Raw genomic sequence first — 25394 nt, 5'->3', positions numbered from 1 at the left:
GCTGTTGTTCGACATTCATTTAAATTTGAGTGTTTGGGTCAGGTTCCATCCCCCTTGAATGTTGCATTTGTACTCAGCATTACACTCCAAGCTTTACCCATGTAATCTTCAGGACAGCGTTATGAAATTGTATCCCCATTTTACAGATGAGGACACTGAAAGGCTAAGGGTTCAGCCCTGACTCAAAATTTTATTTTCCCCCCACCCCTTGGCCTCCTACCCTGGATGGAGACCAGAATGTAAATACCGGTTGCTCAGACAGCCTTCTTCACTGTAGGCATATTTCAGAGCTGTCCAAATTGCTTAGCTTATGCTCATGAATTTTTTTTTAAGTGGCAAATTGATTGAAACAGTAAATGGAAGGGATTATTTCAGTTAGTGTTGTGCCTTTACTGGAACAAACCCACTTATTAGCATGCTATTTGGATTCCCACCCTGAATTTTGGAATCAAGACACCGACTGGAGAGTAAGCTTAGTATTATTAGTAAGCTACTTAGACCAGCCAATAATCTTCGTATTTTCTCCCTTTCTCCTGATCCATCTTCTCAACCCCAGTCATGGGGCTGTGAACCTACAGCAACAGGGGCTGTGGAGGTGAATGGGCACCATAGAAGGGTTTTCATTTATGAGGTTGCTTAGAGCCTGGGGTCAGGCTCTTGAGCTTGAATGAGTAATCAGACACAGAGATACTGTAGCCAGAAGGGTCAGAAAGTAAACTGGATTACCTTGCTTGGTTGTTTTCCTCTAACATGAGCTACAAATGTCATTGGTGGGTGTAAGTCATGGGGAACGTTTTCTTTGGCCTTTCTCATCATCAAGTAAGATTGAATGCATTAGAGCACCCCCCTGACTACAAAACATCCCCCTGCATGTAGTTGGGATTGAAAATCAAAATATCCGTGAAATGTGGCATGGTAGAGATGGGGTAACAGAGTTTTGGGGAAGCACATGAGTTGATTTGGTTGGCGACAAATACTGTTTCTTGGTATGTGGAATCTCACTGAGAATCGTTTATGACAGATCATACGTAAGCGAAGTGGATTGGTTAAGAAAATTATTGCTATTGTAGTTTGTCTCCAGTCTTCCACTTCTACACACACTCATAGAAACTCTAACAGTTACGTTTTATGCTGTAACAAATGATCCAAATTAATTAAAACAACAATTATTTTATTGCTTTTATGATTCTGTAGGTTAGCTGCTCAGCTCTGGTTGGTACCAGTTCAGGTGGTATCTGCAGACTTTAGGTAGCTCATCTGAGACTGGTGGTCTAAAATGACCTCAGCTGGGACTGCCTGTCTGTTCCATGTTGTCTCTACCTCCAGGAGACTAGCCTGGGGTTCTTCAGCTGGTGGTCTCAGGATTTCAAAGAATAACAAGAGAGGATAAACCTGGCAGGCAAGCTCTACATAAGCTGCACCCTACATCATTTTCACTAATGGCCCATTGGCCAAAACAAGTCACGTGCTCAAGCCCAGCTTCCAAGAGGGAAGACTTTGATATACACTCTTGATGGGAGGAGTGGCCACTTCAGATCTCAAAGATGTATATGGTGGAGAAGGCAGGAGTTTGTGATCCTTTTGCCATTTCCCATAGATGTCAGAGTAACTGCAGGTAGTTGAATTGGCATAAACTTCTCTATCAGACTGAATTGGGAAAACAAAGACCACATTTTGGTCTATAAATTCAGTTTGATATGGAATATTTCTTTCAGCTCCAATTTTATTCTTTGACTTTTGAAATTTGGCCACATTTACTGTAGACTCACTTATCCTGCATTCTTGAGTTGTGATTCCATTTATGACCATGTTTTGAATGTGTTAATAAGTATTTGCTATGGTGTAAATATAAATTCTTCATTTTGGTGTATTTTTTGTGAATGTTTGCCTTTTAAGAATGTTCTGTGCTCAACCAGGATGTAAAAGCCCTGGCTAGACCTTCCTGTCAGACAATTTGGAGGTACACTAATGCCAACTCCCAGAATTCCACTTTTGTGATTGGATACACACACGGTTCCTATTCACCGATCCTTTTTTAAGTACCTGTAGTGTTTATGATTTAGTACCAAATTCCACCTCACTTTATTAGTCTGTAAACATAACACCATACATAATGGCATCTGTGTTTGAATTTAGTCATGAGTCAGGACTCCAGACATTAATAGGTAATCATTGTTAACTCATAGAGCATGTAACCTGAATTTCTCAACCTTAGCTTCTGCCCCTTTGATACCTTGAGCCAGATAATTTCTTGCTGTGGGGGGCTATTCTGAACATTGCTAAATTTTTAACAGCAGCCTTGCCTCTACCCATGTGATGCTAGTAGCCCCTCCCCCTTCAACTCTACTTTTGAAAACCAACAATATCTGCAGATACGGCCCAATGTCCTTGGGATGGGGTAGAGGAGATAGGTAAAATCTGCCTCCTGTTAAGAACCACTACTCTAACTTGGAGATACTCTAAGTTTTCAAAAGTTACTCTAACTTTTCTACTCTAAAGCAGAAAAGCAGAAGAAATATGTGAAGTATGGGTATTGTCTGAGGAGCAGCAACTCAATGGACGGTTTGCAAGGGAGGAAGGAAGTGGAAAATTTTCAGTTATCTTAAAATTTTGACCTAAGATGGCCCTGAAATAACTAGGGACATTAAGTTGGGTCTTGCTACACACTCAAAGATTCACCAACATCTCAACTTCGTTATGTTAGTAGTGGATTAAATTAAATATCATCCCTGGAAAAAATTTCAGGAGATATGCTGACCACAGAGAATGGATTTTGAAAAACTATTTGGGAAAAGTTAACCATCCATACAAGTAGAGAAAATTATATCGTGATCCATTTAATACTCATAATTTAAACTCACAAATGATTGAATGCCAGTCTTGTTGCATCTTTCTATGCCCTGCTCACTTTCTGAATGGCTATCCACTCCTGGATTATTTTGGAGTGAAATCTAGGCACTATTTCATTGCATTTGTAAGTATGTCAGTATGTGTCTAAAAGAAAGTACCTCAAAACCAAAATTACAGTATGCTGGTGGAATTGTCACCTTCTAGAGAGGGCAAGAATGAGGATTTGTGCTGTGTAATATCAGAAAGTTAGGGAAAGATTGGGTAAGAAGCTTGACTTTTGGGGGAATTAAAAACCCCAGAGAGAAATAAAAGTTGGGAGACACTGGCTCTTTAAGCCCCGCTCCTGTCCTGTTCTCTCCTGCTTTGAGTCTTAGAAATCCCTCTTACAGTATGTGGTAAAGCACAGGAGACTGGATCCTTAGGAGAAAAGGCTGGCAGGGCACAGATCCATTTTCTAAAAAGGAGAGAAGTAAAAAAAAACACATCACAAGAAGGTATTGAAATATTCAGTCAATGATGGATTACTCTTTGATGACTTTCAATGACTTTTTAGGAGATCCGGGTGTACTTATAATAAAACAAAAGGAAAAGGAAAGTCTTATAGTTGCTTTTTAAGATTTTCCTGGGACTATGGTATTTCCCTCTTGTTCTGATGTATTCTGAGAAGTTTCTTTCTTTTGATTTAGACTTCCTCACTTGATTTTATGATGTCATAAATCTTTTGTGTTGGTGAGAGCCATGGTCTGTGTAAGGTCTATGCAGCCTGCTAGATAACCTCTATTTCCCCCCCTTCTCTTCAGAAGATTAAACTGAGGCTGTTGTGTCTGATGCCAGAATAGATTTAACCAATCATGTTTCCTTTACATGTAGGTCAGTCCAAGGGACAATTCTGCACTGGATCCTATTATCCATGGGTTGAAGGGCGTCGTACATCATGGTAAGTAAGCCACATACGTTTCTCTTTGTTGGTATGTGAAGAGCTAAGGTCTCCACCTAAAGGAATTGGGTTATCTGGCAGAGGACAGAGGGTGACCCCCATTCCTCATCCACTGATGTTGAAGGGCATTAGAGCCATTATTTGATGGGTAAAGAGCATGCCCATTTATTACCTGCAAATGGATCTGAGTTAACAGTAAGCAATTTGTTTCTCTTCAGGTACCACTTTGAATGCATATGTTATAAATCAAAGCACCCTAAGATATACCATTGGTATGCGCTGAACCTGCCACTGTCTCAGGTCTCTCTTAAAAATATTCCTCTTTCAAGTATCTCTGCATTAATAAATTTCTTTATTTGCCTCTCAGATTTAGGGGAAAAAATTTAAGTAGCTGTGACAAGTCATTAAACTTTGCTGCATGTGAGGAAGCATCATCAGCTACTAGCATGGAAAAAGCTAGACCATGTTCTGTGTAGCAGACGTCTTATCCTCGGGCATAAAACTGGGAAAGAAAGTAAGATAAATGGGTTCTGTCTTTCCCAACTGGTTTTTATTGGAGGAATTTCCCTGCAACTTTATTATCGGCAATGCATCATTACCTATGACATCAGAATCCTCTAATTTCAAAAGTACCCTTGTTGCAGGAAGGTATGGAGTCTTAGAGGTAATGTAATGATTTGCAAAGTTTTAATAATCTAATTAGAATTCCAAAGATATTGACAAAAATAGCATTAGTAACCATAATAAATCTCCCCTTCATCTCCACAGCTGTGATAAAACATCTTCACACCTTTCTGGGAGGATTGTCTTTCGACATTAGCCAACTCTGTAGAGCTTAACAGACATCTTGCCCCATTTCTCTCAGGGAAACTAAAACCAGTTGTCAGCATGCAGTTGAGGCAAGTAGGATTTGGGATTAACTGTGCTGCTCTTAGAACCATTCAGTCATGCAGCAGGTAACAAAAATAAACCTCGTAAAAGTAGGAAAATAGTGTGGCTGAAAGCAGTCGCATAGAAGTTGTGGAGGGAAGAGTCCATGACTTCTCAATTTCAGTTTGTGTCTCTAAAGCAAAGCCCTCACACGCAACTGGGAAGCAGGTTGTGTGGCAGTTCCTATAGGGAACAGAGCACCTTGGTCAAAACTGTTTCTGCCTGCACATTTGTGCTTTGATTTTGGTATGGTGGTGGTGGTGGTTTGGGGCAATAGGAGTATTTGCCTTGTACTCCAGGCAGCCTAAAAAGTGCAAAGAAAGCTGGTATTTGGGCAACATGCTGTGCATTTTTTCACAAAAGATCCCCTTGGATACTCAGTTAATCAAACTCTTCCCAGAAATCCCAGTTCATAGTGTAGACTGAGTTTGGGGTTTGAAATGGAGTAAGTGATGAACAGATCTTCCTTCCCCCTGACTTTTCTTCCTATTTTAAAACAAAACCATCATGGAGAGTTCTAGAATCTTCAAAACAGGTACCTCTCTATTCTTTGGTCAGAGAGGAAGCACTCCACCAGCAATGACATTTGAGTAGATCTGTGTGTGCTTACTTCCACAATGATAATTGAAGGAGATTCCATATGTTAAAGATAAGCAGAGGCTTCTGTTAGCTCCCAGATCCCCAAATCTCTGTAAACTCACTGTGTAGTCATCATTTGGTTCAAGAGCTCTGTGCTGGCATAATCATGTTATCCTTGTTCATTATCCACAATTACCCTCCAAGAGGCTGTTACATGTACGCTCTTCTATGTTTACCTGGCACTGGGAGGGTGACAGAGATGCCTGGGATGTGGTTTCAACACTCCTTCCTAATGCAGAAGTCAGAGGAGACCTACTAGAAAAAAATCCCCTGCAAAAGGGAGTTTCATTATTTATACAGCAAAAGTATGGTGTGCCCACTGTGTGTGAATAAGAGACACACAGGGAGGTGTCTGGAAGGAAGGTGAGGTGAGGTGAGGTGCCGCCTCTCATTTCCTCTAGCCTGCCCAGTGGGCTATCCCTCACAGCTTTTGCATTTGCTGTTTCTGCTTCCTCTGTCCGGAAAGTTCTTGCCTTAGCTCATTACAAGGGTGTCTCCCTTTATTATTTCAGGTTTCAGTTCAAATCCGTGCCTCTTCAGAAAGTTCTTTCTTAACTGTCCTATCAAATGCCCCAGCTGCTCCCCATGCCCATGGCTCCATCATATCATCCTAGATTCCTTTCCTCAAACCACTTAAAAGTATCTAAAATAACTTTGTGTTTTATTTACTCACTTTTTACCTACTGAACTGTCAGCTTTGTGGGGCCAAGACCCCCTGCGTGTATGTCAAATCACAGATGCCCAGTAAATGTTAGCCAAGTCAATGAGTCAAATAAACCCACAAATAAGTGGAGATATCAAAATATAGAACTGGGAGAAGAGGAGGAGAAACCAAAGGCCACTTGAGTTTTGCTTTGACTGGAAAGAGAAAGGAGTAAGAGAACATCTTGGAAACCTGGCTATGCCCTCCGGTCTCGGGCTGTTGCCGACTTCCATTGTGATAACACTCATCTCTTTTGTCGTTCTTCCAACAGAGAATGAACATCTGAAATGGCTAAAACAACTTTTGTTGGCATTAGAAGCGTTTTCAGTTGAAGGTCCTGTAAAGGATTTGAATGATCTGTTAATTTGATGGGACATAAATAATCATGCCCTTCACAGAATCTCTGGCTTGGAAATGATGATAGAAATGTGTAAAAAGGAAAAATCAATATGAATTTCTGTTACAGTTCAGAATTGGTTTTATTTCTTCAGCTCTGGGAGTCATATCCTAGAATATTAATTCCTCATTAAGTGAATTTGGGTTTTTTTGTTTTTGTTTTTGTTTTTTTAATAGGAAGAATCTTCTATGTTCTTTCAGCTGAAATGACGATGAGAAATCTGGTCATCCCCACCAGTGGTACTTGACATTTGTTCAACAGGGGCCTCTGGGAGGCAGACAGCAAGGTGGGGTTTTCAGTGCAGGCAAATTTATTGACAGGGAGTGATAAAGAGAGGAAGCAGGGCCACATGGGGAGAGTGTTGGGACTACAGTCCAGCTCTGGTATCTCTGAAGTGGGGAGGGAATCTAGGAGGACTAGCTGAAGGCAGCTCTCACAAAGTCTTGACTGATGCACCTCACTGATGCACCTCAGAGCCAAGCCTGTCTGTGAGAGGTGTCCTGTGTTAGGTTCCCCTGACATGCAGAGTCACCAGCTAGCACGTCCTATCTTGACCGGCCTCCAAGAGAACACTGTGGTCAAGTCCTGAAGGTATAGCCGCTGTAGGCTGGAGCTAACAAGGCTCCTCATGGCAGTGTGTCTCTGGAAGGAAGATCTTAGGCATGTACCTCCCTTGGCTGGCATGGAAGTTCACATCTTCCTTCCTGATCTTAGGCATGTACCTCCCTTGGCTGGCATGGAAGTTCACATCTTCCTTCCTGATCCCATTTCCAAAGAGGACTTTACTTGGTCCTCTCGCTTTTAAAATACTCAGAAGTGCTTAGAAGCAGTGCTTATTCCTCTCGTGCATAAGTACCTAATCCCAATGTACTACGAAGCTAGGCAGAGAGGGCACAGCCGACCTAGGCCTACCCTCCTTGCATTTATCAAGTCTCAGAGCGGGGAACATACAGTTAAGCATTGTCATTGCATTAAAGAGTGGGGAGCAGCAGGTTTAACCCAGATTTGGGAGTATAGAGGAGGCATCAGTGACCACTCAGGCAAAGTGACCACTGAGACCTAAAGAGTGCATAGAGACAGTGCAGGCCTAGAAGGGAGCAGTCAAGGTTTCAAGCAATGCCACTGTGGAGGGAGGTCCCTGGTGGTGGAAGTGCATATAGCATCTTTGAGGCTCTGCGCTCAGCAACATTGCTTCCTCACTGCTGGAGAGAGATATCTAGAAATCTCTTGGCAAATGTAGAGTGTTGTTTGTTAGGTGTTCATTTTTCCATGTAAATTGTGATTTTTACAAAGTTGAGAGCCATGAAGAAATATAAATAGAATGGAGAGATGTGATTTGCCATTGATTCTGGTTCCGTCTGTCCACTGGGCAATAGATGGAAGCACTAAAATGTATCGAATCAGCTGTTTTATTTACACACTCCCATCGGTATCCACCGGGAAGGAAAGATTTAGGGAGAAGTTGTGAATCCTAGTCACAGTATTGACTCGTTCATTTACAGTGCTTTTTGTATTCAAGAACTAGCACTTAATGGAAGCCACACCTGATAGAAATATGGGTTCTGAGAAACTTAGTCTAGTTCTGTTTTTTAAAAACACATTTAAGAAAAAAAAAAAAACCTTGTATGTGAATCAGTATAGAAATGCAACTACCCCTTACTAGTTTCACCCATTTGGCCAGTGCTCAGAAATGTACATTATATTTTAAGTCAATTAAAAAGTATTTTTTTTTCTTTTACATTTTTGGATTACCTACTTTTCTATTCTTCTTTTATGATATCCACCCAAAGAAAGTCTAGCAGGCTGCTTGTGTATGTATTCTAGAATCCTGTCAGAATGCATCAAAATCCTGACCACTCCCTCTTGTCAATCATCTAAGAGAGACTAATTTTTTTTAATTTTTGTTTTATTTTTTAAAAGATTTACTTATTCATGAGAGACAGAGAAGCAGAGACAGGCAGAGGGAGAAGCAGGCTCCCTGGGGAGAGCCCGATGCAGGACTCAGTCTCAGGATCCCGGGATCATGATCTGAGCCAAACACAGACACTCAACCACTGAGTCACCCAGGAGTCCCTAATTTTTTTTATTTTTGGAAAGAAACTTGCTAGTAGCGATTGCTTGGTTGTTGAACTATGACTCTGTCGTCTTTCCCCATCACTCCCACCCCCACCCCACCCCGCCTCTGTCACCGCTGTCTTCTGCTGAATGTACTGCCTAGATGAGCAGGACGGTACCTTTCTCCTTTAGAGGAACTACTAGAAATTGGGTCAGACTCCGGTCAGAACCAGATGGTTCACCCCATCCTGCCTCCTCAGGTTCTTCTGAGAAAGCTGTGAAAGCGCAATTAAATGATCACCTGAAAACACCCTTCAATTAAAGAATGGTCCAAAACGAGGTTCTTGCAAGTTTTAAAGTGATGGCAGCTGGGGCTGGGACAGGATCTAAACTTTCTTTGCGGAATAGCTTCCTCGACTGACTCATTTATTCACTGGGTGTATTTTTGAGGTGTCTTACACCCATTTTCTCCTCTGTCCTGGAATACTCATCAACTCACCAAATCTATAGACAGAGTCATGGAACAGCTAGAGTTCAATCCAGGCATTCGGCAGAAAGGGAAGATATAAAGGAAATTTGCACATATAAGTGACCACCTGGCCAAGCACGTGGTGGTAGGAGCTCATGCATCTGCATTTGCTCTTTTTTTCCATATTCCACCTGCTGGGATTGAGGGTCCTATAATCAAGAATAACCCCAATGAGACTCCAGACCTGAAGTGATCTGAATTTATTCTAAAATAATGGATAGGATTTATCTTCTACAACTGCTGATATGTCATTCACCACATACACTATTTAAAAAGAAAACAAGCCCCGAGCATGGCACCCTGGGCACTTCAGGACAGCTGCTCTGGGGATGCGGTTGGGGGGGCGGGCAGCCTTTCCGAAAGCCATGCAGCCATTTCTGCCAAAGTCGTACAACTGCCTTATCCTCTGAGCTGGCCAGTCCTCATGTAGGTATATACCCAAGAGAAATGTCCACAGAAAGACTTGTTAATGGGAGATTTGTTTATATTAGCCCCAGAGTGGAAACAGCCCAAATGTCCACCAACGGGAGCCTAGATATGCAAGTTGTAGTGTGGCCAGACAGCGAACATTATGCAGCGATTAAAAATAATGAGCTAGTTGATTTACATGACAACAGAAGAGCACATATTGCATGGTTCCATTTCTGTAAAGCTCAAGAACAGACAAAACTAGTCTTTGGTGATAAAAGCCAAATAATGCAGTGGAGGGGTATAAAAAATGAGAAGAAACATGAGGGAATTTTCTTGGATGATGAAAATATTATATATCTTGATCAGGAGGATGATTGCATGGTTATAATATAAAAATTCACCACACCATCCCCTTAGATTTGTGCATTTGACTGTTTGTAAATGAAAGAATAGCCCATGTATATTATACATTGACTTCCCCATGATAATACATTCACAGAGCTCAAAATCATTGGCAGCGTGCACCACATAGTCACATATTAAAAATCCTGACAGAGTCCAGCGTTGGCAAGGCTAAGAATGCCAGGAACTCTTATACTTTTCTGGAGCCACAGCCAGGTTGCTTCAGTATGCCACCCCCTGCGTATGACCCCTAGAGAACATAGATGAAAGTGTACCATGAGATGTGAACAAGAATGTCAGTGGCATGGTTTTCCCTAACTGCCCGAACCTAGAAATGCCCTACATGCCTGTCGTCAGCAAGCTAAGTAAACACAATGCAGGCCTATAATAGAATATTCTACTCAGATGGAAGGGGCTGGCATCTTGTGCCTGAGCACATGTGAGAAGCACCAAGTAGAGCAAGGGTCTGGAGAAGGTTTAGTGTATTCCTCAACATAAAATTCAAAACATGAGGAAACCCAGCCTATATTGTTTCAGGGTGCACGTGTAGGTGGTAACGCTAAGGGAAAAGCCAAGCAAGCAATTATTACTTTTTTAAAAAGAGGTGTGATAGTCACTTCTTGAGGCAGGATGGGAAAGTGAGGAAGCACCAGCCCAGGGAGCATGGCAAGGGCTTCTCCTGCCCTGGTCTCTCCAGGGTTCACTTCAGGATTATTTGTCAACAGTATCTTTATGTTGTGTGCACCTTTCTGCATGTGTATGAAATTTCACAAAGAAGACAGTCATTAGCCTTAGAAAGTAAGAGTTTCCGACAGTGATTCCCTCTGGGTCACATCAAGTTCCAAGTGGCCTTACGACAAGCAAAGAGAGGGAGCTAGAGCCCTTTCTTAAAAACTTTCACCGCACGTACCCCTGACAGGCTGTTTGTGACTCTACAAATTTATTGCAGGCTAAAGAACTGTGGCTGCCTTGCGAGTCTATCATTAAGAGATGACTTTGGGGGCAGCCCGGGTGGCTCATCAGTTTAGTGCCTGCCTTCGGCCCAGGGCCTGATCCTGGAGCCTGGGATCAAGTCCTGCTTCAGGCTCCCTGCATGGAGCCTGCTTCTCCTTCTCTGCCTGTGTCTCTGCCTCTCTCTCTCTCTCTCTGTCTCTCTTTCTCTCTGTGTCTCTCATGGATAAATAAATAAAAGCTTAAAAAAATGAGAGGACTTTGGGAGTCTATAACTCCCTTTGGAATTCACAAAAAAGAAATTGGAAACAAAGAGGATGAGGCATCAGGCCTCAGGTCTAAAAGCAAAGGCTTCCCACTGCTATGTTCTGGAATGTTCTGGCTCTGCGTTCCAGAACATGCTGGCTCTGGTTGGAACGCTCCAACCAGACAAGGGTCTAATTAGTCCGATAGGTACCACTGAATTCTGAGACACAGCTATCATGTCCCCTGTCACATAGAAAAGCAAGCAAAGGGAGCATTGGCTGGGGGGCCTGAACCAAGGTCTTCATGACTTAAGACTGGCTCTTGTTACTCCCAGACCATCTCCTGCTCTATTTTCCACCAGGGGTACCACCTGCCTCTTCCAGCCTTGATTGAGGTTCATCACATCAACTCTCAAAGGCAGAAAAATGAAGAAATGAAGAAAAATACTTCACAGGACCCTACTCTGTCATCATTCCTCCACACTATTGGGATTATCCCCTGGGCCTAAGATCTTGACATCATTTTTTCTGTCTGCGGCTCAGTGGCTCTCAATGGCTCAAGTTCCTGTAAAGTATCTTGCATGGACTTTGCAAGAAAAGGACAAATCCCAGAATGAGGGACTTTGGGGGAAAATTAAACTGTTAGGCAGAAATAGTCTGTGTCATTACAATCCAGCAGCAAGATAATGGGGCAGAGGTGCATTGATAGGGTTTGAGAGGTTCTTACCTGTTTTGTCGATGTGAACTTTAAGCTTCTATAATCATAGAGTCTATCTGTTGTCCTGTCCATGGAGGTCCTAATAAGTGCTAGTCAAGGTGTTGAGGGTAAAATGATAAACAACTCTTTAAGGAACCTAAGCACAGTTTTCTAGAGTGGTGGAGGGATGGGGTGATAGGGTGATGGGCACTTGATGGGATGAGTGCTGGGTGTTAGACTATATGTTGGCAAATCAAACTCCAATAAAAAAAATTTACAAAAAACTATATCAGAAAGGGAGACAGAACGTAAAGACTGCTAACTCTGGGAAAAGAACTAGGGGTGGTAGAAGGGGAGGAGGGCGGGGGGTGGGAGTGAATGGGTGACGGGCACTGGGGGTTATTCTGTATGTTAGTAAATTGAACACCAATAAAAAATAAATTAAAAAAAATTTACAAAAACAAAAATAAAAAAATAAAATGATGAACAAGATTTCCCCTGCCTTTCAGGAAATTTTAATATCATGAGAAACCTTTTATTTTTTTTGCCTTCCCATTCTTGGTGCTGAGAATTAAAAAGATTAATATTCTTCACCTGCAAAAGTAATCTCATGTGTTCCTACGAATAAGCAATTAGAACTTTGGAATGAGTTTTCTGAAAAGTGTGGGTTACAGGATATTTTTAAAGAAATGGAATTGGTTCCTTTTCACTTCTAATGTGGCCCTGAGGAACACTGGATTATGGAACAGTGCTTCTGAGTTGAGGCTATCTTGGTTTCAAATCATGGCTCTCCAGCCTGGGTGCTGTGTGATCCTCCACAAATTCTTGCATCCCTCTGTCCCTGCGGTTGTGCTTTGTTAGATGAGGATAAGAAAAGTATGTATTAATGCTAGACGTATTAGAATAGGGAAAGAACTGAGAGCGAAGGGTGCCTGGCACGAGTCCACTGTCCTCTAAATTGGCCTCCAGCAAGTGCAATCTGTGAGCCAAATCTGGCCCGCTGCCGACTTTTGTAAATAAAGTTTTATTGGAACACAGCCACACTCATTTGTTGACATATTGTCTATGACAGCTTCTGCACCACAGCAGCAGAATTGAGTAGCTGTAACAGAGCTACAGTCTGGCCTGCAAAGCCTTAAATGCTTACCCTCTGGCCCTTTACAGAAAAAGTTTGTCAAACTCTGCCTTAACTAAGTGGTAGCAATTTCGGGAGCTCTGCTAATAGAGTTGCCTTCTCCCAGTGGCTGGCTCATGTTGGGACCATGTAAATACCTATTCGGGCCATTACTTAACTACCATTTGACAGACTTTAGAGATGGGCTTCACTTTTGATTTTTTTTAATATTTTATTTATTTATTATTTATGAGAGACAGAGGGGGTGGGGCAGAGACACAGGCAGAGGGAGAAGCAGGCTCCATGCAGGGAGCCCGACGTGGGACTCAATCCAGGGTCTCCAGGATCAGGCCCTGGGCTGAAGGTGGCGCTAAACCGCTGAGCCACCCGGGCTGCCCTTCACTTTTGATTTTGCCCCAATCACCAACCAGTCCAAATGTTTTTCAACCAAATTAATGAGGGTTCTGTTTTAATGTTGACCTTAAAGAAAGTTTTCTCCCTTTTGAATGGGAAGCCCAATGCTATGTTATCGAGCAGCCCACTGATAGTCTTGAACATCGTACCACGCAACAAAATTTCCCATTTGAAGTTTATGTTTCCGGCATTTAATTACATAGAACTTTCCTGAAGTGTGCTATAAATATCCAGTACCCTGGTCTTGGTTAATTGGCTCACATCTGTTATGGATCCAGGAAGGGCAGATGCTTATCTGAACACTTTTGATCTCAAAATCTTCGAGAAACAGGCACACTTAAGCCATTTCCACAGTTTCCTGGACTTCGGTGTGTCATAACCACCGCTATAGATGTGAGCCATTTGCATTTCTTTTCTTAGCCAAAGCCAGGAAATGGGATGCTGTGCGGCTCCTGTTTTATCACCCATAGTGTCGTGAACAATAATGTTAAGACAGAAAATAACTTCAAAAGTGATACCCTCTAGGTCGGATTTGAATTTGAGGCTAGTTGTCATTTGGCCAGCCTTCTTTGTCACTATTTGATCATTTGAAGAGGATCACGGGAGCCTGAGGAAATGCCCTTCTCCCGATTGTATCAATGTGATGTGCAGAGCAAAGAGAGAGATTAAACTGTCTCCTGTCCTCTACTGAAAGGATGCTCGCTAAAGTACCAGGAGGCTACTTTGTGTGATTTTCTCACCTTGCTGTACAGATGTCACCTTGGTGTGAGAGAGGCACTGTGGTATAGTGTCCCAGAGCACAGGCTCTTGGTGTGAATACTTGTGCCTAGCACATGGTCAACACTCAGCATTGGCTGCTGTCGCTACCACCTTCACCACTACCATCTCTGTTACTGTTCTTACTTGTTGCCATGAGTCTGGAGGAGGCCATGTGGTGACAGGAAATGATTGTGGACCTGTGAGTGCTGCTGCCGTCGCTACCTGGGTATTGAAACACTTGAGTTAGTTGAGTCACACAAAATAAAATGAAATGAGAAAGACAATTGTCACAAAGTCGTTTGGAGTAGCCATTCCCTTTGAAATCAGGGAGAAGGGTCATGGGCCAGGAATCAGAAAGTGTGAGAAAGGAAGAAGCAGTAGCCTCTCATCTGTTAACGCCTGGCTGTGGACCTAGCCCTGCCCAGACGTTCTGGATGTATAATCTTAAGTAATCCTAGCCAGTCACAGATGGTAAACTGAGATTCAGAGAGCTTGGATAATTTGTCCCAGCTCATAGAGTGAGACAGTAATTTGAACCCAGTTATGTTAGATTATGAAATCCATTCTCTTGCCAGCTCTTCTGGGCCAGTTTCTGCTTCCAGCATGGACTAACTTCCTGAATATTGACAAAATCCACTTCATTTTTGTGAGCCTCAGTTTCTCCTCTGTGAATTAGGTCATTGATTGAGCATCAGAAGGAGGTTAATAGAAGGTACATACCCTGTCAGTTATGGCCACTGTGTAAGGGAGAGAGGCAAGCAGTGGAATTGTTCAGTGACAATCTGGGTTTTTGTCACTATATGAATCTGTATAATGTAACTGTCATGTTCATTTCCTTAATTGTCGACAAGTCTCTGCTCTTTGTGTTTCTCTGGAATATTAATGACAACGTATGTTTCATTCAAATGTCAACTGTTAAATCAAGATGCCACATTTGACCAACTGAGAGTACCAGTAAACTCAAAGAGCCTAGATGTTTTTGAACCAGGGTGGTGTGGCTGTTCCATGACCTTGTAGTGCCTCTCTGGGTGCTTAGAAGAATCTGTTTAATCATGATAGGCTCTTTCCTAATCAAGCTGCCTTTACTCAGAACCTGAAATAACACTAGCTATTCATCTCATTATATGGGCCTCTCAGATTTTCTCTGGACTGTGCCTGTAGGAAAAGCCAGGGAGTAGGATTTTAAATCTCTACCCACTGGTCGAGAATATTTCAGAAGCAGAAATAAGGTCCATATCTCTACAACCCCATGTAGTTTGCCCCATTCATTCTCAAATGGGATGGCTTGTTGCCATCCCATTTTTGCCATTGCTTTTAAATGTCTTACTCGTCGTATAGGAATGAGGTCAGCAAGCTTTCTCTGTAAAGGGATCAATAGCAAATATTTTAGGCATGGTTGGTCATATATTCTCTGCTGCAGCAACTAAATTGTGCAGTTGTAACCTAGAAGCAGGCATAGATAATATGTATACAAATAGCTGTGGCTGTGTTCCAATAAAACTTAATTTACAAAAACAGGTTACTAGGCTAGATTTGCCCCCATGGCGACTTTTGACTTCAGTTACTCAGTGACTTAGTTTGATCAATTTTTTTCAGCCATGTATGAAGGACCTAGTCTTTAAGACACTGTGTTGTGTACTGGGAGTATAGTCAGGAGCTACGGTCTTGTGGTAACAGAGCCTCCAGCCTGCTAACCTTAAGAGACCGCTATTAACCAATTACACAGCCTATACTGACACCAAAAGTCTATAGAGCTGTGACTGTGGGCAAGTTAGCAGCCCTCATCAGGATGTTGATACCTACCTCACAAGGTTGAAAAGCCTCATTTAGGGAAAAACTGGAGCAGTGCCTGACTAACCCTGAGTTCACACGCCATAAATGTGCACTGGTAAAAAGAGGTGATGTGCAGGACATCCCATGCGGAATGCATTCTTGGGGTTCAGGTCATTGAAGGTTTAACTGAGTTAGAGAACCTAGGCAGACGAACAGTTGGGAGTCGGTGCTGCTGCCTGGTCCTATGAGTGCTCTTCACTGTGGTCACAGAAAATGGGCCCTGACCTAGCTTCTGGTAGACTCATAAATATGATGGGGTTCTTTAGTGTGAATCTTATTGAAAACGTCACCTCGGTATCCTGTGTCATCATTCTGTGACTCTTATTTCTTCATATATTTTTGTCATATATTTGTAACATGACACTATGTTAGTTTCAGGTATACAACATAATGGTATGATATATGTATATATCGTGAAATGTTCCCAACACCAAATCTAGTTAATATCCATCATCACACATAGTTGCAGTTTTTTACATTTCATATTTTAACAATTCTAAAGTCAGGATGCATCTTACATTTGAAATCACATCATTGTCTAACTAGCAATGTGTTGCTTTTAGTAGTGGCATTTGAAATAATGATGCATCTTATAATCATTAGAGACTTAGATGTGAAAGAAATACAATACTTAGGACTTTTTTTAAAGATTTTGTTTATTTATTCATGAGACACACACACACACAGAGAGAGAGAGGCAGAGACACAGGCAGAGGGAGAAGCAGGCTCCATGCAGGAAGCCCGACGTGGGACTCGATCCCGGGTCTCCAGGATCAGGCCCTGGGCTGAAGGCGGTGCTAAACTGCTGAGCTACCTGGGCTGCCCCAAAATCTAGGATTTACTGGTTACTTAAAATACCTCAACTACCATGCTTGTTTGTTCCTTCATTCTATTTTCACATAACTATTAGGAACCTACTATGTTCTAGGCCATGTTTTAGTTGCTGGGTGTATGGGGTAAATGAGAAAGGCAAGGTTTTTGCCAAACTCTTGAGGGAGATAGACAGTAAACAAATAAACATACACTGGGAAGGAAATGAAGTAAATGTGATAGAATTAATGGCAGCAGGGACATAGAAGATGGGCTGTTCAGGATGGGCTCTCAGGAGATGACTTTTTTTTTTTTAAGATTTATTTAATTATTTATTCATGAGAGACACAGAGAGAGAGAGAGAGAGGCAGAGACACAGGCAGAGGCAGAAGCAGGCTCCATGCAGGGAGCCCAACGTGGGACTCGATCCCAGGACTCCAGGATCATGCCCTGGGCCGAAGGCAGGCGCTAAACTGCCAAGCCACCCAGGGATCCCCAGGAGATGACATTTGAACTGAGCCCAGCAGGGTGAAAAGGAATCTCCTGTATGGAGTGGTGATGGGGAAGAACATTCTAGGCAGAGGGAACAGGAAGGTGATGAGACAGGTGGGTGGTCAGCAAGGGTGAGAGCAGAAGGGCTGCAGAGGTAAACAGATCATGTAGGGCCCCATGGCCATGGTGAGGAGTCTGGAAGACAAACCATGAGAGACTCCTGACTCTGGGGAACAAACAAAGTGTTGCGGAAGGGGAGGTGGTTGGGGGGTGGATAGAGTGATGTGCACCAAGAAGGGCACATGATGTGATGAACGCTGGGTGTTATACTAGCTGTTGGCAAACTGAATTTAAATTTAAAAAAGAAAAGAAAAGAAAATGAAAATACTAATTCAAAAAGATATGCAGGAGTGCCTGGCTGGTTCAGTCAGAGGAACATACCATTCTTGATCTCGGGATCGTCAGTTCAAACCCCCTGCTGGGTGTTGAAATTACTAAGGAAAATAAATAAAAGATATTAAAAGGGACTCCTAGGTGGTTCAGTGGTTGAGCATCTACCTTCAGCTCAGGGTGTGATCCTGGGGTCCTGGGATCGAGTCCCACATCGGGCTCCCTGCATGGACCCTACTTTTCCCTCTGCCTATGTCTCTGCCTCTGTCTGTGTCTCTCATGAATAAGTAAATAAAATATTTTTTTAAAAAGATATTTAAAAAAGGAAAAGACAAAAATAACAAATGAAGTAAAGCCAATGGAAGATTTGAGCTGGGCAGTGTCAAAGTTAGATTTGTTTGTAAAAGCCAGAAGAGTTCTTGGTCTTCATTGAGATCATGTTTACATTAGGGCAAGTGAGGCACTCAGAGCCCTGGGACCCAGATTGGGGTAGTAGAAAGAGCCCAGTGCTGGGCATCTGAGACCCAGATTCACTCCCACCTCATTGCACAATCTTGATTCAGTCATTTTTTTTCTTTGGACTTCATTTTCCTTATTTGTAAAATGAAAGGGAACAAACGTCCTCTATAACTCTTAGGAACCCTGCAGTTCTTTGTGATTCTTGGGGGGATTCCCCAGGATCCCCTCATTGTAACATTAGGCTTATTCCTTAAAATCATTTGTCATGAAACCTTGAAAATAGCTATACCTTGAACATGGGTCACACCCAACTCCACTGGTCCATCTTTCCCATTCCTTCCTGATAGCCAACATCCAGTTCTATAGAACAGGTCTTGTTGCTTGTATGAATGTATGTATTTTTAGAGAGAGAGAGAGCGAGCATGAGCAGGGTTGCAGGGGATGAGGCATAGAGGGAGAGAGGGGAGAGAGAATATCAAGCAGTCTCCACACCTAGCATGCAGCCTGATGTAGGGCTTGATCTCACAGCCCTGACATCATGACCTGAGCCAAAATGAAGAGTTGGATGCTTACCCGACTAAGCCACCCAGGGCCACCTCATTGCTTGTGTTTAGATCATAAAATTAATTCCTTGGTTACTCTGGGAGGCTTTTGCCTCCATCTTAATTATAATCTAATGCTTTCTGACCTCCGTGATGGCTTCTAGAAGCCTCACTCTTAAATCCCCTGGATTCTGGCCCTTAGGCCCTTTATTTCCATCATGACTTCCATTTTCTGTTCTTGTGATCAGCAAGCCCTTTGGTCTGAGGCTCATCACACCCAAAGCTCTTCCCAGATCATACAGCCCATTCATGGCCCATCCAGACAGACTTAACCCTGAGCTGCTGACTTTACATTCTAGTGTTTTGGCATCTTCACAATTTTTAGCCAAATTCTAGATTGTACTTTAACCAGCAGCTGATTTTTTTTTTTCTTCCCAGAGCCCATCAGATTTTGGACTCTTGACTTTGTCTTCTACCTTCCCTCCTGCTCACTTTACTCCAGCCACACACCAAGCGGAATCCCTTTGCACTAGCTTTCTCTTTGCCTGTAATGTTCTCTCGAGGTTGCCGCATAGCTCATTTCTGCCTTCAGGTTTTTAATCAGATGCTTCCTTCTTAATGAGGCTGCTCTTCAAATTGCCATTTTCAAAATAGTAGTCAGGGGAGCCCTCATTGAGAAATGTGTCATTCAAATATGACTAACTTGTTAGCAGCTAAAAGGCATTTGGTCTAAAACCAGCCATGAATATGTCAGTGAAGAAATGTTTCAGGCAGAGCAAAGAGCCAGTGCAAAGGCCCCCGGGTAATGTGATGATGGCAAAGAGAGCAGTGTGGAGTGGCTATACCTAAGAGTCAGGAAGTAGCAGTGGATGAGGCTGCAGCGTGGGGGCCCATTTATACAGTCCCCACAGAAACTGGCCACTCGAATATGCTCAGCATTATTAAAAATGCAGACTCTCAGCCCCACCCCAGACTTCCTGGATCAGAATCTACATTTTAACAAGCTCTCTATCTAGGTGATGTGCATGGACATGAACTTTGAGCAGCGCTGTTATGAATCTTCTTCCCTCATTTAGAGTGACCTATGACCCAGTTTTTTTCCAATGTCACGCTCTCCCTACCCTCCCCAACACAGAGCGGAAGACCATTCCTACCACAATGCTTTTAAGTGGTTAAGGAAAACTTAATAGCTTTTCCTTATAAGAAGTTTTGGGGCATCCTGAAGAACTAAACAATCATGCTAAAAACAGAAGCTTGGGCTTTCTTTTATTTGTTTATCTTACATATTTCCCTAAAATTGGTTGACTGCTTGTTTGAGGGGTGGCAAAGATATTCTTCCCCTGGAGGCCACCACATTCTGCCCCATATACCCTCCAATGTAATACTTTGTTCACTGGGGCATGTGTGCTTGTGTGTGTTTTCAGTATGATTCCATGATTCCTGATTCCTGCATAGGTCTCGTCTATATTTTGATTGTTCATCATACCTTATAAAGGGCTTTCTTTCTTCCTATATAACCAAAGCATTGAAAATATTAGGTTATTAACACACTGAAAAATGCAATCAATCAGATGATTATCATCTAATGTTTTAATGATCACATTTTTAATCCAATTATGCATGTTTGAATCTTTCAAATTTTCTTTAATTAAAGATTGCCTCCTGGCACTGCTATCAGAAATAAGGAATTGAACAGAATTGAGCCAGATATAATTTAATGTTGAAAGGAAACTGCAAGGATAACTGGGCCGCGCTGGGTTTAATGGTTGACCATGACTTTAAAGCCCTCATACAAAATTTCCTAATTGATAAGAAAAATTTAATCATCTTCGGATATACTCCGTTTGCATTCAAATAAGGTATTTCTCTTTCTAAATAAACCTCCCCTAACTGATTATTCATATTGTCGTGCAAAATGCTTTAAAATGAAAGACAGAGTTGGGTGAAATGTAGACTACTTAATACAGTGTGTATTTAATATAAAAGTCATACATTATTCATTTTTGCAATTTGAATAACTTTGAATTTAGCATCCCTGTTCTTCATCTTTTTCTTTGATGAACAATTAATTATTAAAATATAATATTGTCTGCATACAGCGCTGGGATCCTTGAAAGTGGAATATGAGATTCATTCCCTTTCAATTCCTTTATCTGGTAATGCACAGAACCTGCTTATTATGGTTTAATGGAATGAATGAAGGTATAAATAGAGTGTTTCAAATATTTTTCTCAACTAGGTAAGTGGCTGGGATAGGAATGTTTTGAATTCAAATTACTAATTTGGATAAAAGTTGGAAGCAGCATGCCCTGATCAGAATGGTTTAGAGTCAAACTGCCCTTTTAAAACAAGAGCCATTTAACAAGCACTTAAATGTACTTATCCTGTGCCAGACACTCTCCTAAGCCCTTAACTAATGGTAACCTACTTAGTACTCATTTATTCATCTAACCTACTTAGGAGCTTGACACTATTGTAATCCCATTTTGCAGACGAGAATACAGTTACAGGAGAGGTTAAACAATTTGTCTTAGGTGAGACCTTTAAATAGACCAGTTAAGATTCAAATCCTGGCTAGAGCCAGGGACCTGGCTCTAGCACTTCCCTCCACTTTATAATACCTACATTTATTAAGATTTTCTTTTTTTTTTTATTAAGATTTTCTTAATGGAAGAGTTTAGGTTTTCACCTGAAAAGTGCTTTCTTCCCTCTTTCCAGTGGCTGCACTCAGGAAATCCCCATCTTGAGTCTAGCCTGTTCAGCACCCTGTGGCTTATGTGGGCTTTGTGGCCAATGCTAGAAGTAGAGGGCTACTGTCTCTAAAATTATTTCTAACTTTCAACTAAGTGTTATGAGCACCCCATTTGTCAGTGGAATACTGCCTATGGGACTGAGCAGGAAATGGAATTTTCAGAAAGATGAGTACAAATTGATATTTAGTTTGAGCTAGAAAACTCAAGGAGTAAAGAAAACAGCTCAAGAGTTAATTCTGTAATGTATGTTCACAAAAGAAGTAATCATTGCCCCCATCTTCTAGCTCTAGCTATCATGATGACTTTCTTTTTTTCTTTTTTTAAGATGTTTTATTTATTTATTTGAGAGAGAGAGAGAGAGAGAGAGAGCACAAGCAGGGGGAGCAGGAGAAGGAGACTCCCCACTGAGCAGGGAGCTCTACTCAGGGATTAGGACCTGCATCAAAGGCAGATGCATAACCAACTGAGCCTCCCAGGCACTCCTCATGGTAACTTTCTAACACTTGCACACCTTCCCACACGCACACATATCCTGCCAAACAATTGCTTTAAAAAACAAGGAAGGGACGTGTGTGTGACTCAGCTTTAAGGTTAAGTGGTCGACTCTTTATTTTAGCCCAGGTCATGATCTCAGGGTCCTGGGATGGAGCCCCGCTCAGCAGGGTCTGCTTCAGGATTGTCTTTCTGCTTCTGCCCCTCTCCCTGCTTGTTCATACTCTTTTTCCTAAAATAAATAAATAAATCTTTAAAAAAAAAAAAAAAAAGTTGGGGAGAATGTGGCCTGATAGCTAAATCCATTTCAGTGACTCTTGTTTAATGACCTTTGCCGTAAGAATGGTTTTTACATTCAAACACTAATTAAGTGAAATGTTATTCCCCTAAAAAAGAATTCTGTTCTTCTCATGGTAGATGTATATATTTTAAATTACCCTCAGTTGTTATTTGCATTTTGAATATCTTTAATAAGGTTGTGGAAATGTGTTTGTTAACGTAAGTACTCCTATAACATCTTTGATTTTGCCTCTTGGCCTGCAAAACCTAAAATATTTACTATCTGGCACTTTACAGAAAACATTTGCCAATCCCTGGCTTAAAACACAAAGTGAGCTGGTCTGCTCTCAGCCAAGTGCTTGCCTTGATAAATCAGGGCTCCCAAGGCACTGTGCTAAGCCCCTTACATTTATGAGCTTGCTTAATTTTCACAGCCTTCCTGAGGGGTAAATACTCTCAGAATTCCCATTTTACAGATAAGGGAAGTAGCTCAGAGAGCTTAAGACTGTTCCCTATAGTCACACAGCTGTTAAATATTAGTTGGTTCCAAAGCTCTCACTAGAACTTTGGCAAAGAAATTTTAACCTGGAGAATATGTCAGACATGATGCACTTTTAAGGCACTAGTAATGAAGGCTTAAAAAAATAAAAGGAAAAACAAGAAAGACACATATGCAAGTATTAAAAGAAATGTATGGTTTTTAAGGTGTAAGGGGCTAGGGCTTGACAGTTTAGAAAAATAAAAATAATGATAGTAATACAAGTAATAAGGATTAGAGTAAGAATAATATGTATCATTTATGAGATGCTTATTATGTTTCAGGCTCTCAACAGCCTAGGAAGCTTCAGTAACTAAGATCACAAAACTTACAGGTGGAGGAGTTGGGATTTGGACCCTGGGAGTTTAAAATCTGCTGTCTTCCCCAGCTTCCATAGGGACGGAGAAATGCTGATGAAGACAGTGATTGGATTTCAGCTTTCAGCTCCTGCTCCTAGGCTTACTGTTCCAGATCCTAAGTAGATTCTTTGAAGAAAGGATCCCGTCTGAGTTTCTGTGTTCTCAAGTTTTTGACCTCCCCTGTAGTCTTCCCTTTTCCCAGCAGTAAAATTAAAGAATTGGACTAAATTGGTGGTTTCCAAAGTGTTCCTAGGTTCCTAGCTCAGCTTTAACCACGGTGGGGCTGCATTTGAGCTGTTTGAGTTGGCCTCCTCCTCTGTAAGGTTTTGTTTGAATAAAGGGTTCCTTGGCTCTCCAAGGAACTGAACTAGGGTGGTCTAAGCCCCTCCCAGGTCTCAGAATCCCAACCCAATGGTGGTGACTATGGCAGGATCAACAAACAGCAAAGCCTCCTTCTCTGTCCCTCTCACTGTATCTACCCTCCCTGCCACCTTCTGATTGCACCTGATAATCACTTAAAGCCAGAACCTACCTCTGAAGCCCTTGGGTTAGTCAAGGACCAAAAAGATTCTTCTGTGTTTGTGGCAGCGGTCACACCTTCAATTTCCATCAGTCCCTGCCGAAACCATATGCCCGTACAAGAACTTATATGGGAGTCTTGATCCTGCTGAAACAATATGCCCTGTGAAATCCAGTCACCTCAGATTGGTGGGGCAGGTGTTTACATTCCTTAAAGCCGGGGGCTCTTCCTCGAGTGGTTGCTCTAGGTGGGGGCTTTGCTAGTGCAGGCTTGTGGGTATGGTCTTGTCACTACCGGTCTGCCTACAATGTGCTCAACTGCAGCCCTAATATTGGATCAGGCTTCTAAGGGAACTCTTAAAGATTTTCTTGGTCATTCATTCTGGAGCCCTTGATCTTAAGGCAGATTCGCGTGCTGTGGTGGGACGCCAAGTTCACCTACAACATGAGGGAAAAAGAAGAGGGTGATTTTGTGGTTTCTGATGCCAGGCCCTATGCTCCCTCTATTGCTTGGGGCCTCGTGTTGGTTGTTTACATAGCTCAGGAAACACAGAAGCAGCAAGCAAAGGCCAAAATTTTTCCTGCTCCCAGCCAATCCAGTCGCAGCCAAGCACGCTTGCAGAGATTTACCCCATCATTAGGTTGCTGGTAACCAGGTTTAAATTAAAACCCACACTTGCCAGTGGGCGGAGGGGCAATTCGGTGATTTCTGGCCTTTTATCCAGACAAAACCCGCTTTTGTCATTTTGGTTATAGAACCCTGTAATTTGAAGACTTTTGCATTTATTAGTTAATATTTAATTTTTCCTTTAAAAAACAGAATTGAAAATCTGTATGGGAATCTGAGCTTCTTGAATAATTGTGTCTCCTTCCCCAATCCCTACTGACCTTTGGCTTAGTCATTTAAACTCTCTATGCCTTGATTTCCACATCGTAAAATTGGAGTATTAAGAGTAAATACTCCATAGTGGTGTAAATTGAAAGCATATAGTGATGGTTAAAAATAAAGAAAGCCTGGATTCTAAACCCAACTACCTGTTTGTACATTCCAGGTCTGTAAATTGGTGATAATAATAGGACAACTTCATGGGGCTATTTTAAGAATTAAATAAATTAATCTTTATAAAGCTCTAAGAACAAGGCCTGGCATGTACAATAAGTACTGCTTAAATGTTTGCAACATGTAAACACTTAAAATAGTGTCTGGCATATAGTAATGAAGCTAAATAAATGTTAAGTTTTATTGAATTAATTTCTACCAAAACTAAATTGCCTGTTTAATTGTTTTAAAAGAGTTGATTTCTGTTGGGGTTTTTGCATTATCACCCAGTTTACAGAGATCTCTCCAGTCTGTGGATACACATCTGCCCAAAGACCTGTACAGTCATTTTGCATGAAAGAGGAGGAAGTGGGCACCTGGGTGCCTCAGTGGTTGAGTATCTGCCTTTGGCTCAGGTCATGACCTCAGGGTCCTGGGATCAAATCACACATCAGGCTCCATGCAGGGAGCCTGCTTTTCTCTCTGCCTGTGTCTCTGCCTCTCTCTCTGCATCTCATGAATAAGTAAATAAAACCTTTTTAAAAAGAGGAAAAAAAAAAAAAAAGAGGAGGATGGAGATGGTGGGATCCTGGAAAGACTATTCCTGTAGACACAGATGTGTCCAGGAAGTAACTTGGAGCCCTGAGGTCCCCCCAAGAATGTCCTTGGACCCATAGTGGAAGCTATCAAGGAGCTAAAACAAACCATTATCAGGACTATAATAGCCTTATTATATCCCAAAAATGGATTTTAAAAAAAGGAATCCCAGACTTAAATTCATTCAGGGCTAGAACTTTGGAGACCCAGAGGGAGAGTAGAGCTTTCTCCAATTTGGGAGAGAAGCTGAATGATCTAC

General features: G+C 41.9%; 1 protein-coding gene across 5 annotated transcripts in view; it reads left to right on the top strand.

Annotated features, from left to right (window-relative positions):
• Positions 1–25394, top strand: part of PTPRG (protein tyrosine phosphatase receptor type G) — a 703723-nt gene that overhangs the window by 535406 nt on the left and 142923 nt on the right. For all 5 annotated transcript variants that reach the window (XM_038565974.1, XM_038565976.1, XM_038565973.1 and 2 more), the window contains one exon: positions 3721–3787. In XM_038565974.1, coding sequence (XP_038421902.1) covers positions 3721–3787 — 67 coding nt within the window. The remainder of the gene's footprint in view (positions 1–3720; positions 3788–25394) is intronic.

This window comes from Canis lupus, chromosome 20 (assembly GCF_011100685.1).
Source record: "Canis lupus familiaris isolate Mischka breed German Shepherd chromosome 20, alternate assembly UU_Cfam_GSD_1.0, whole genome shotgun sequence".
Taxonomy (NCBI): Eukaryota; Metazoa; Chordata; class Mammalia; order Carnivora; family Canidae; genus Canis; species Canis lupus.
Note: the sequence above shows the minus strand (reverse complement) of the source record. Positions and strands in the feature narration are given on the sequence as shown.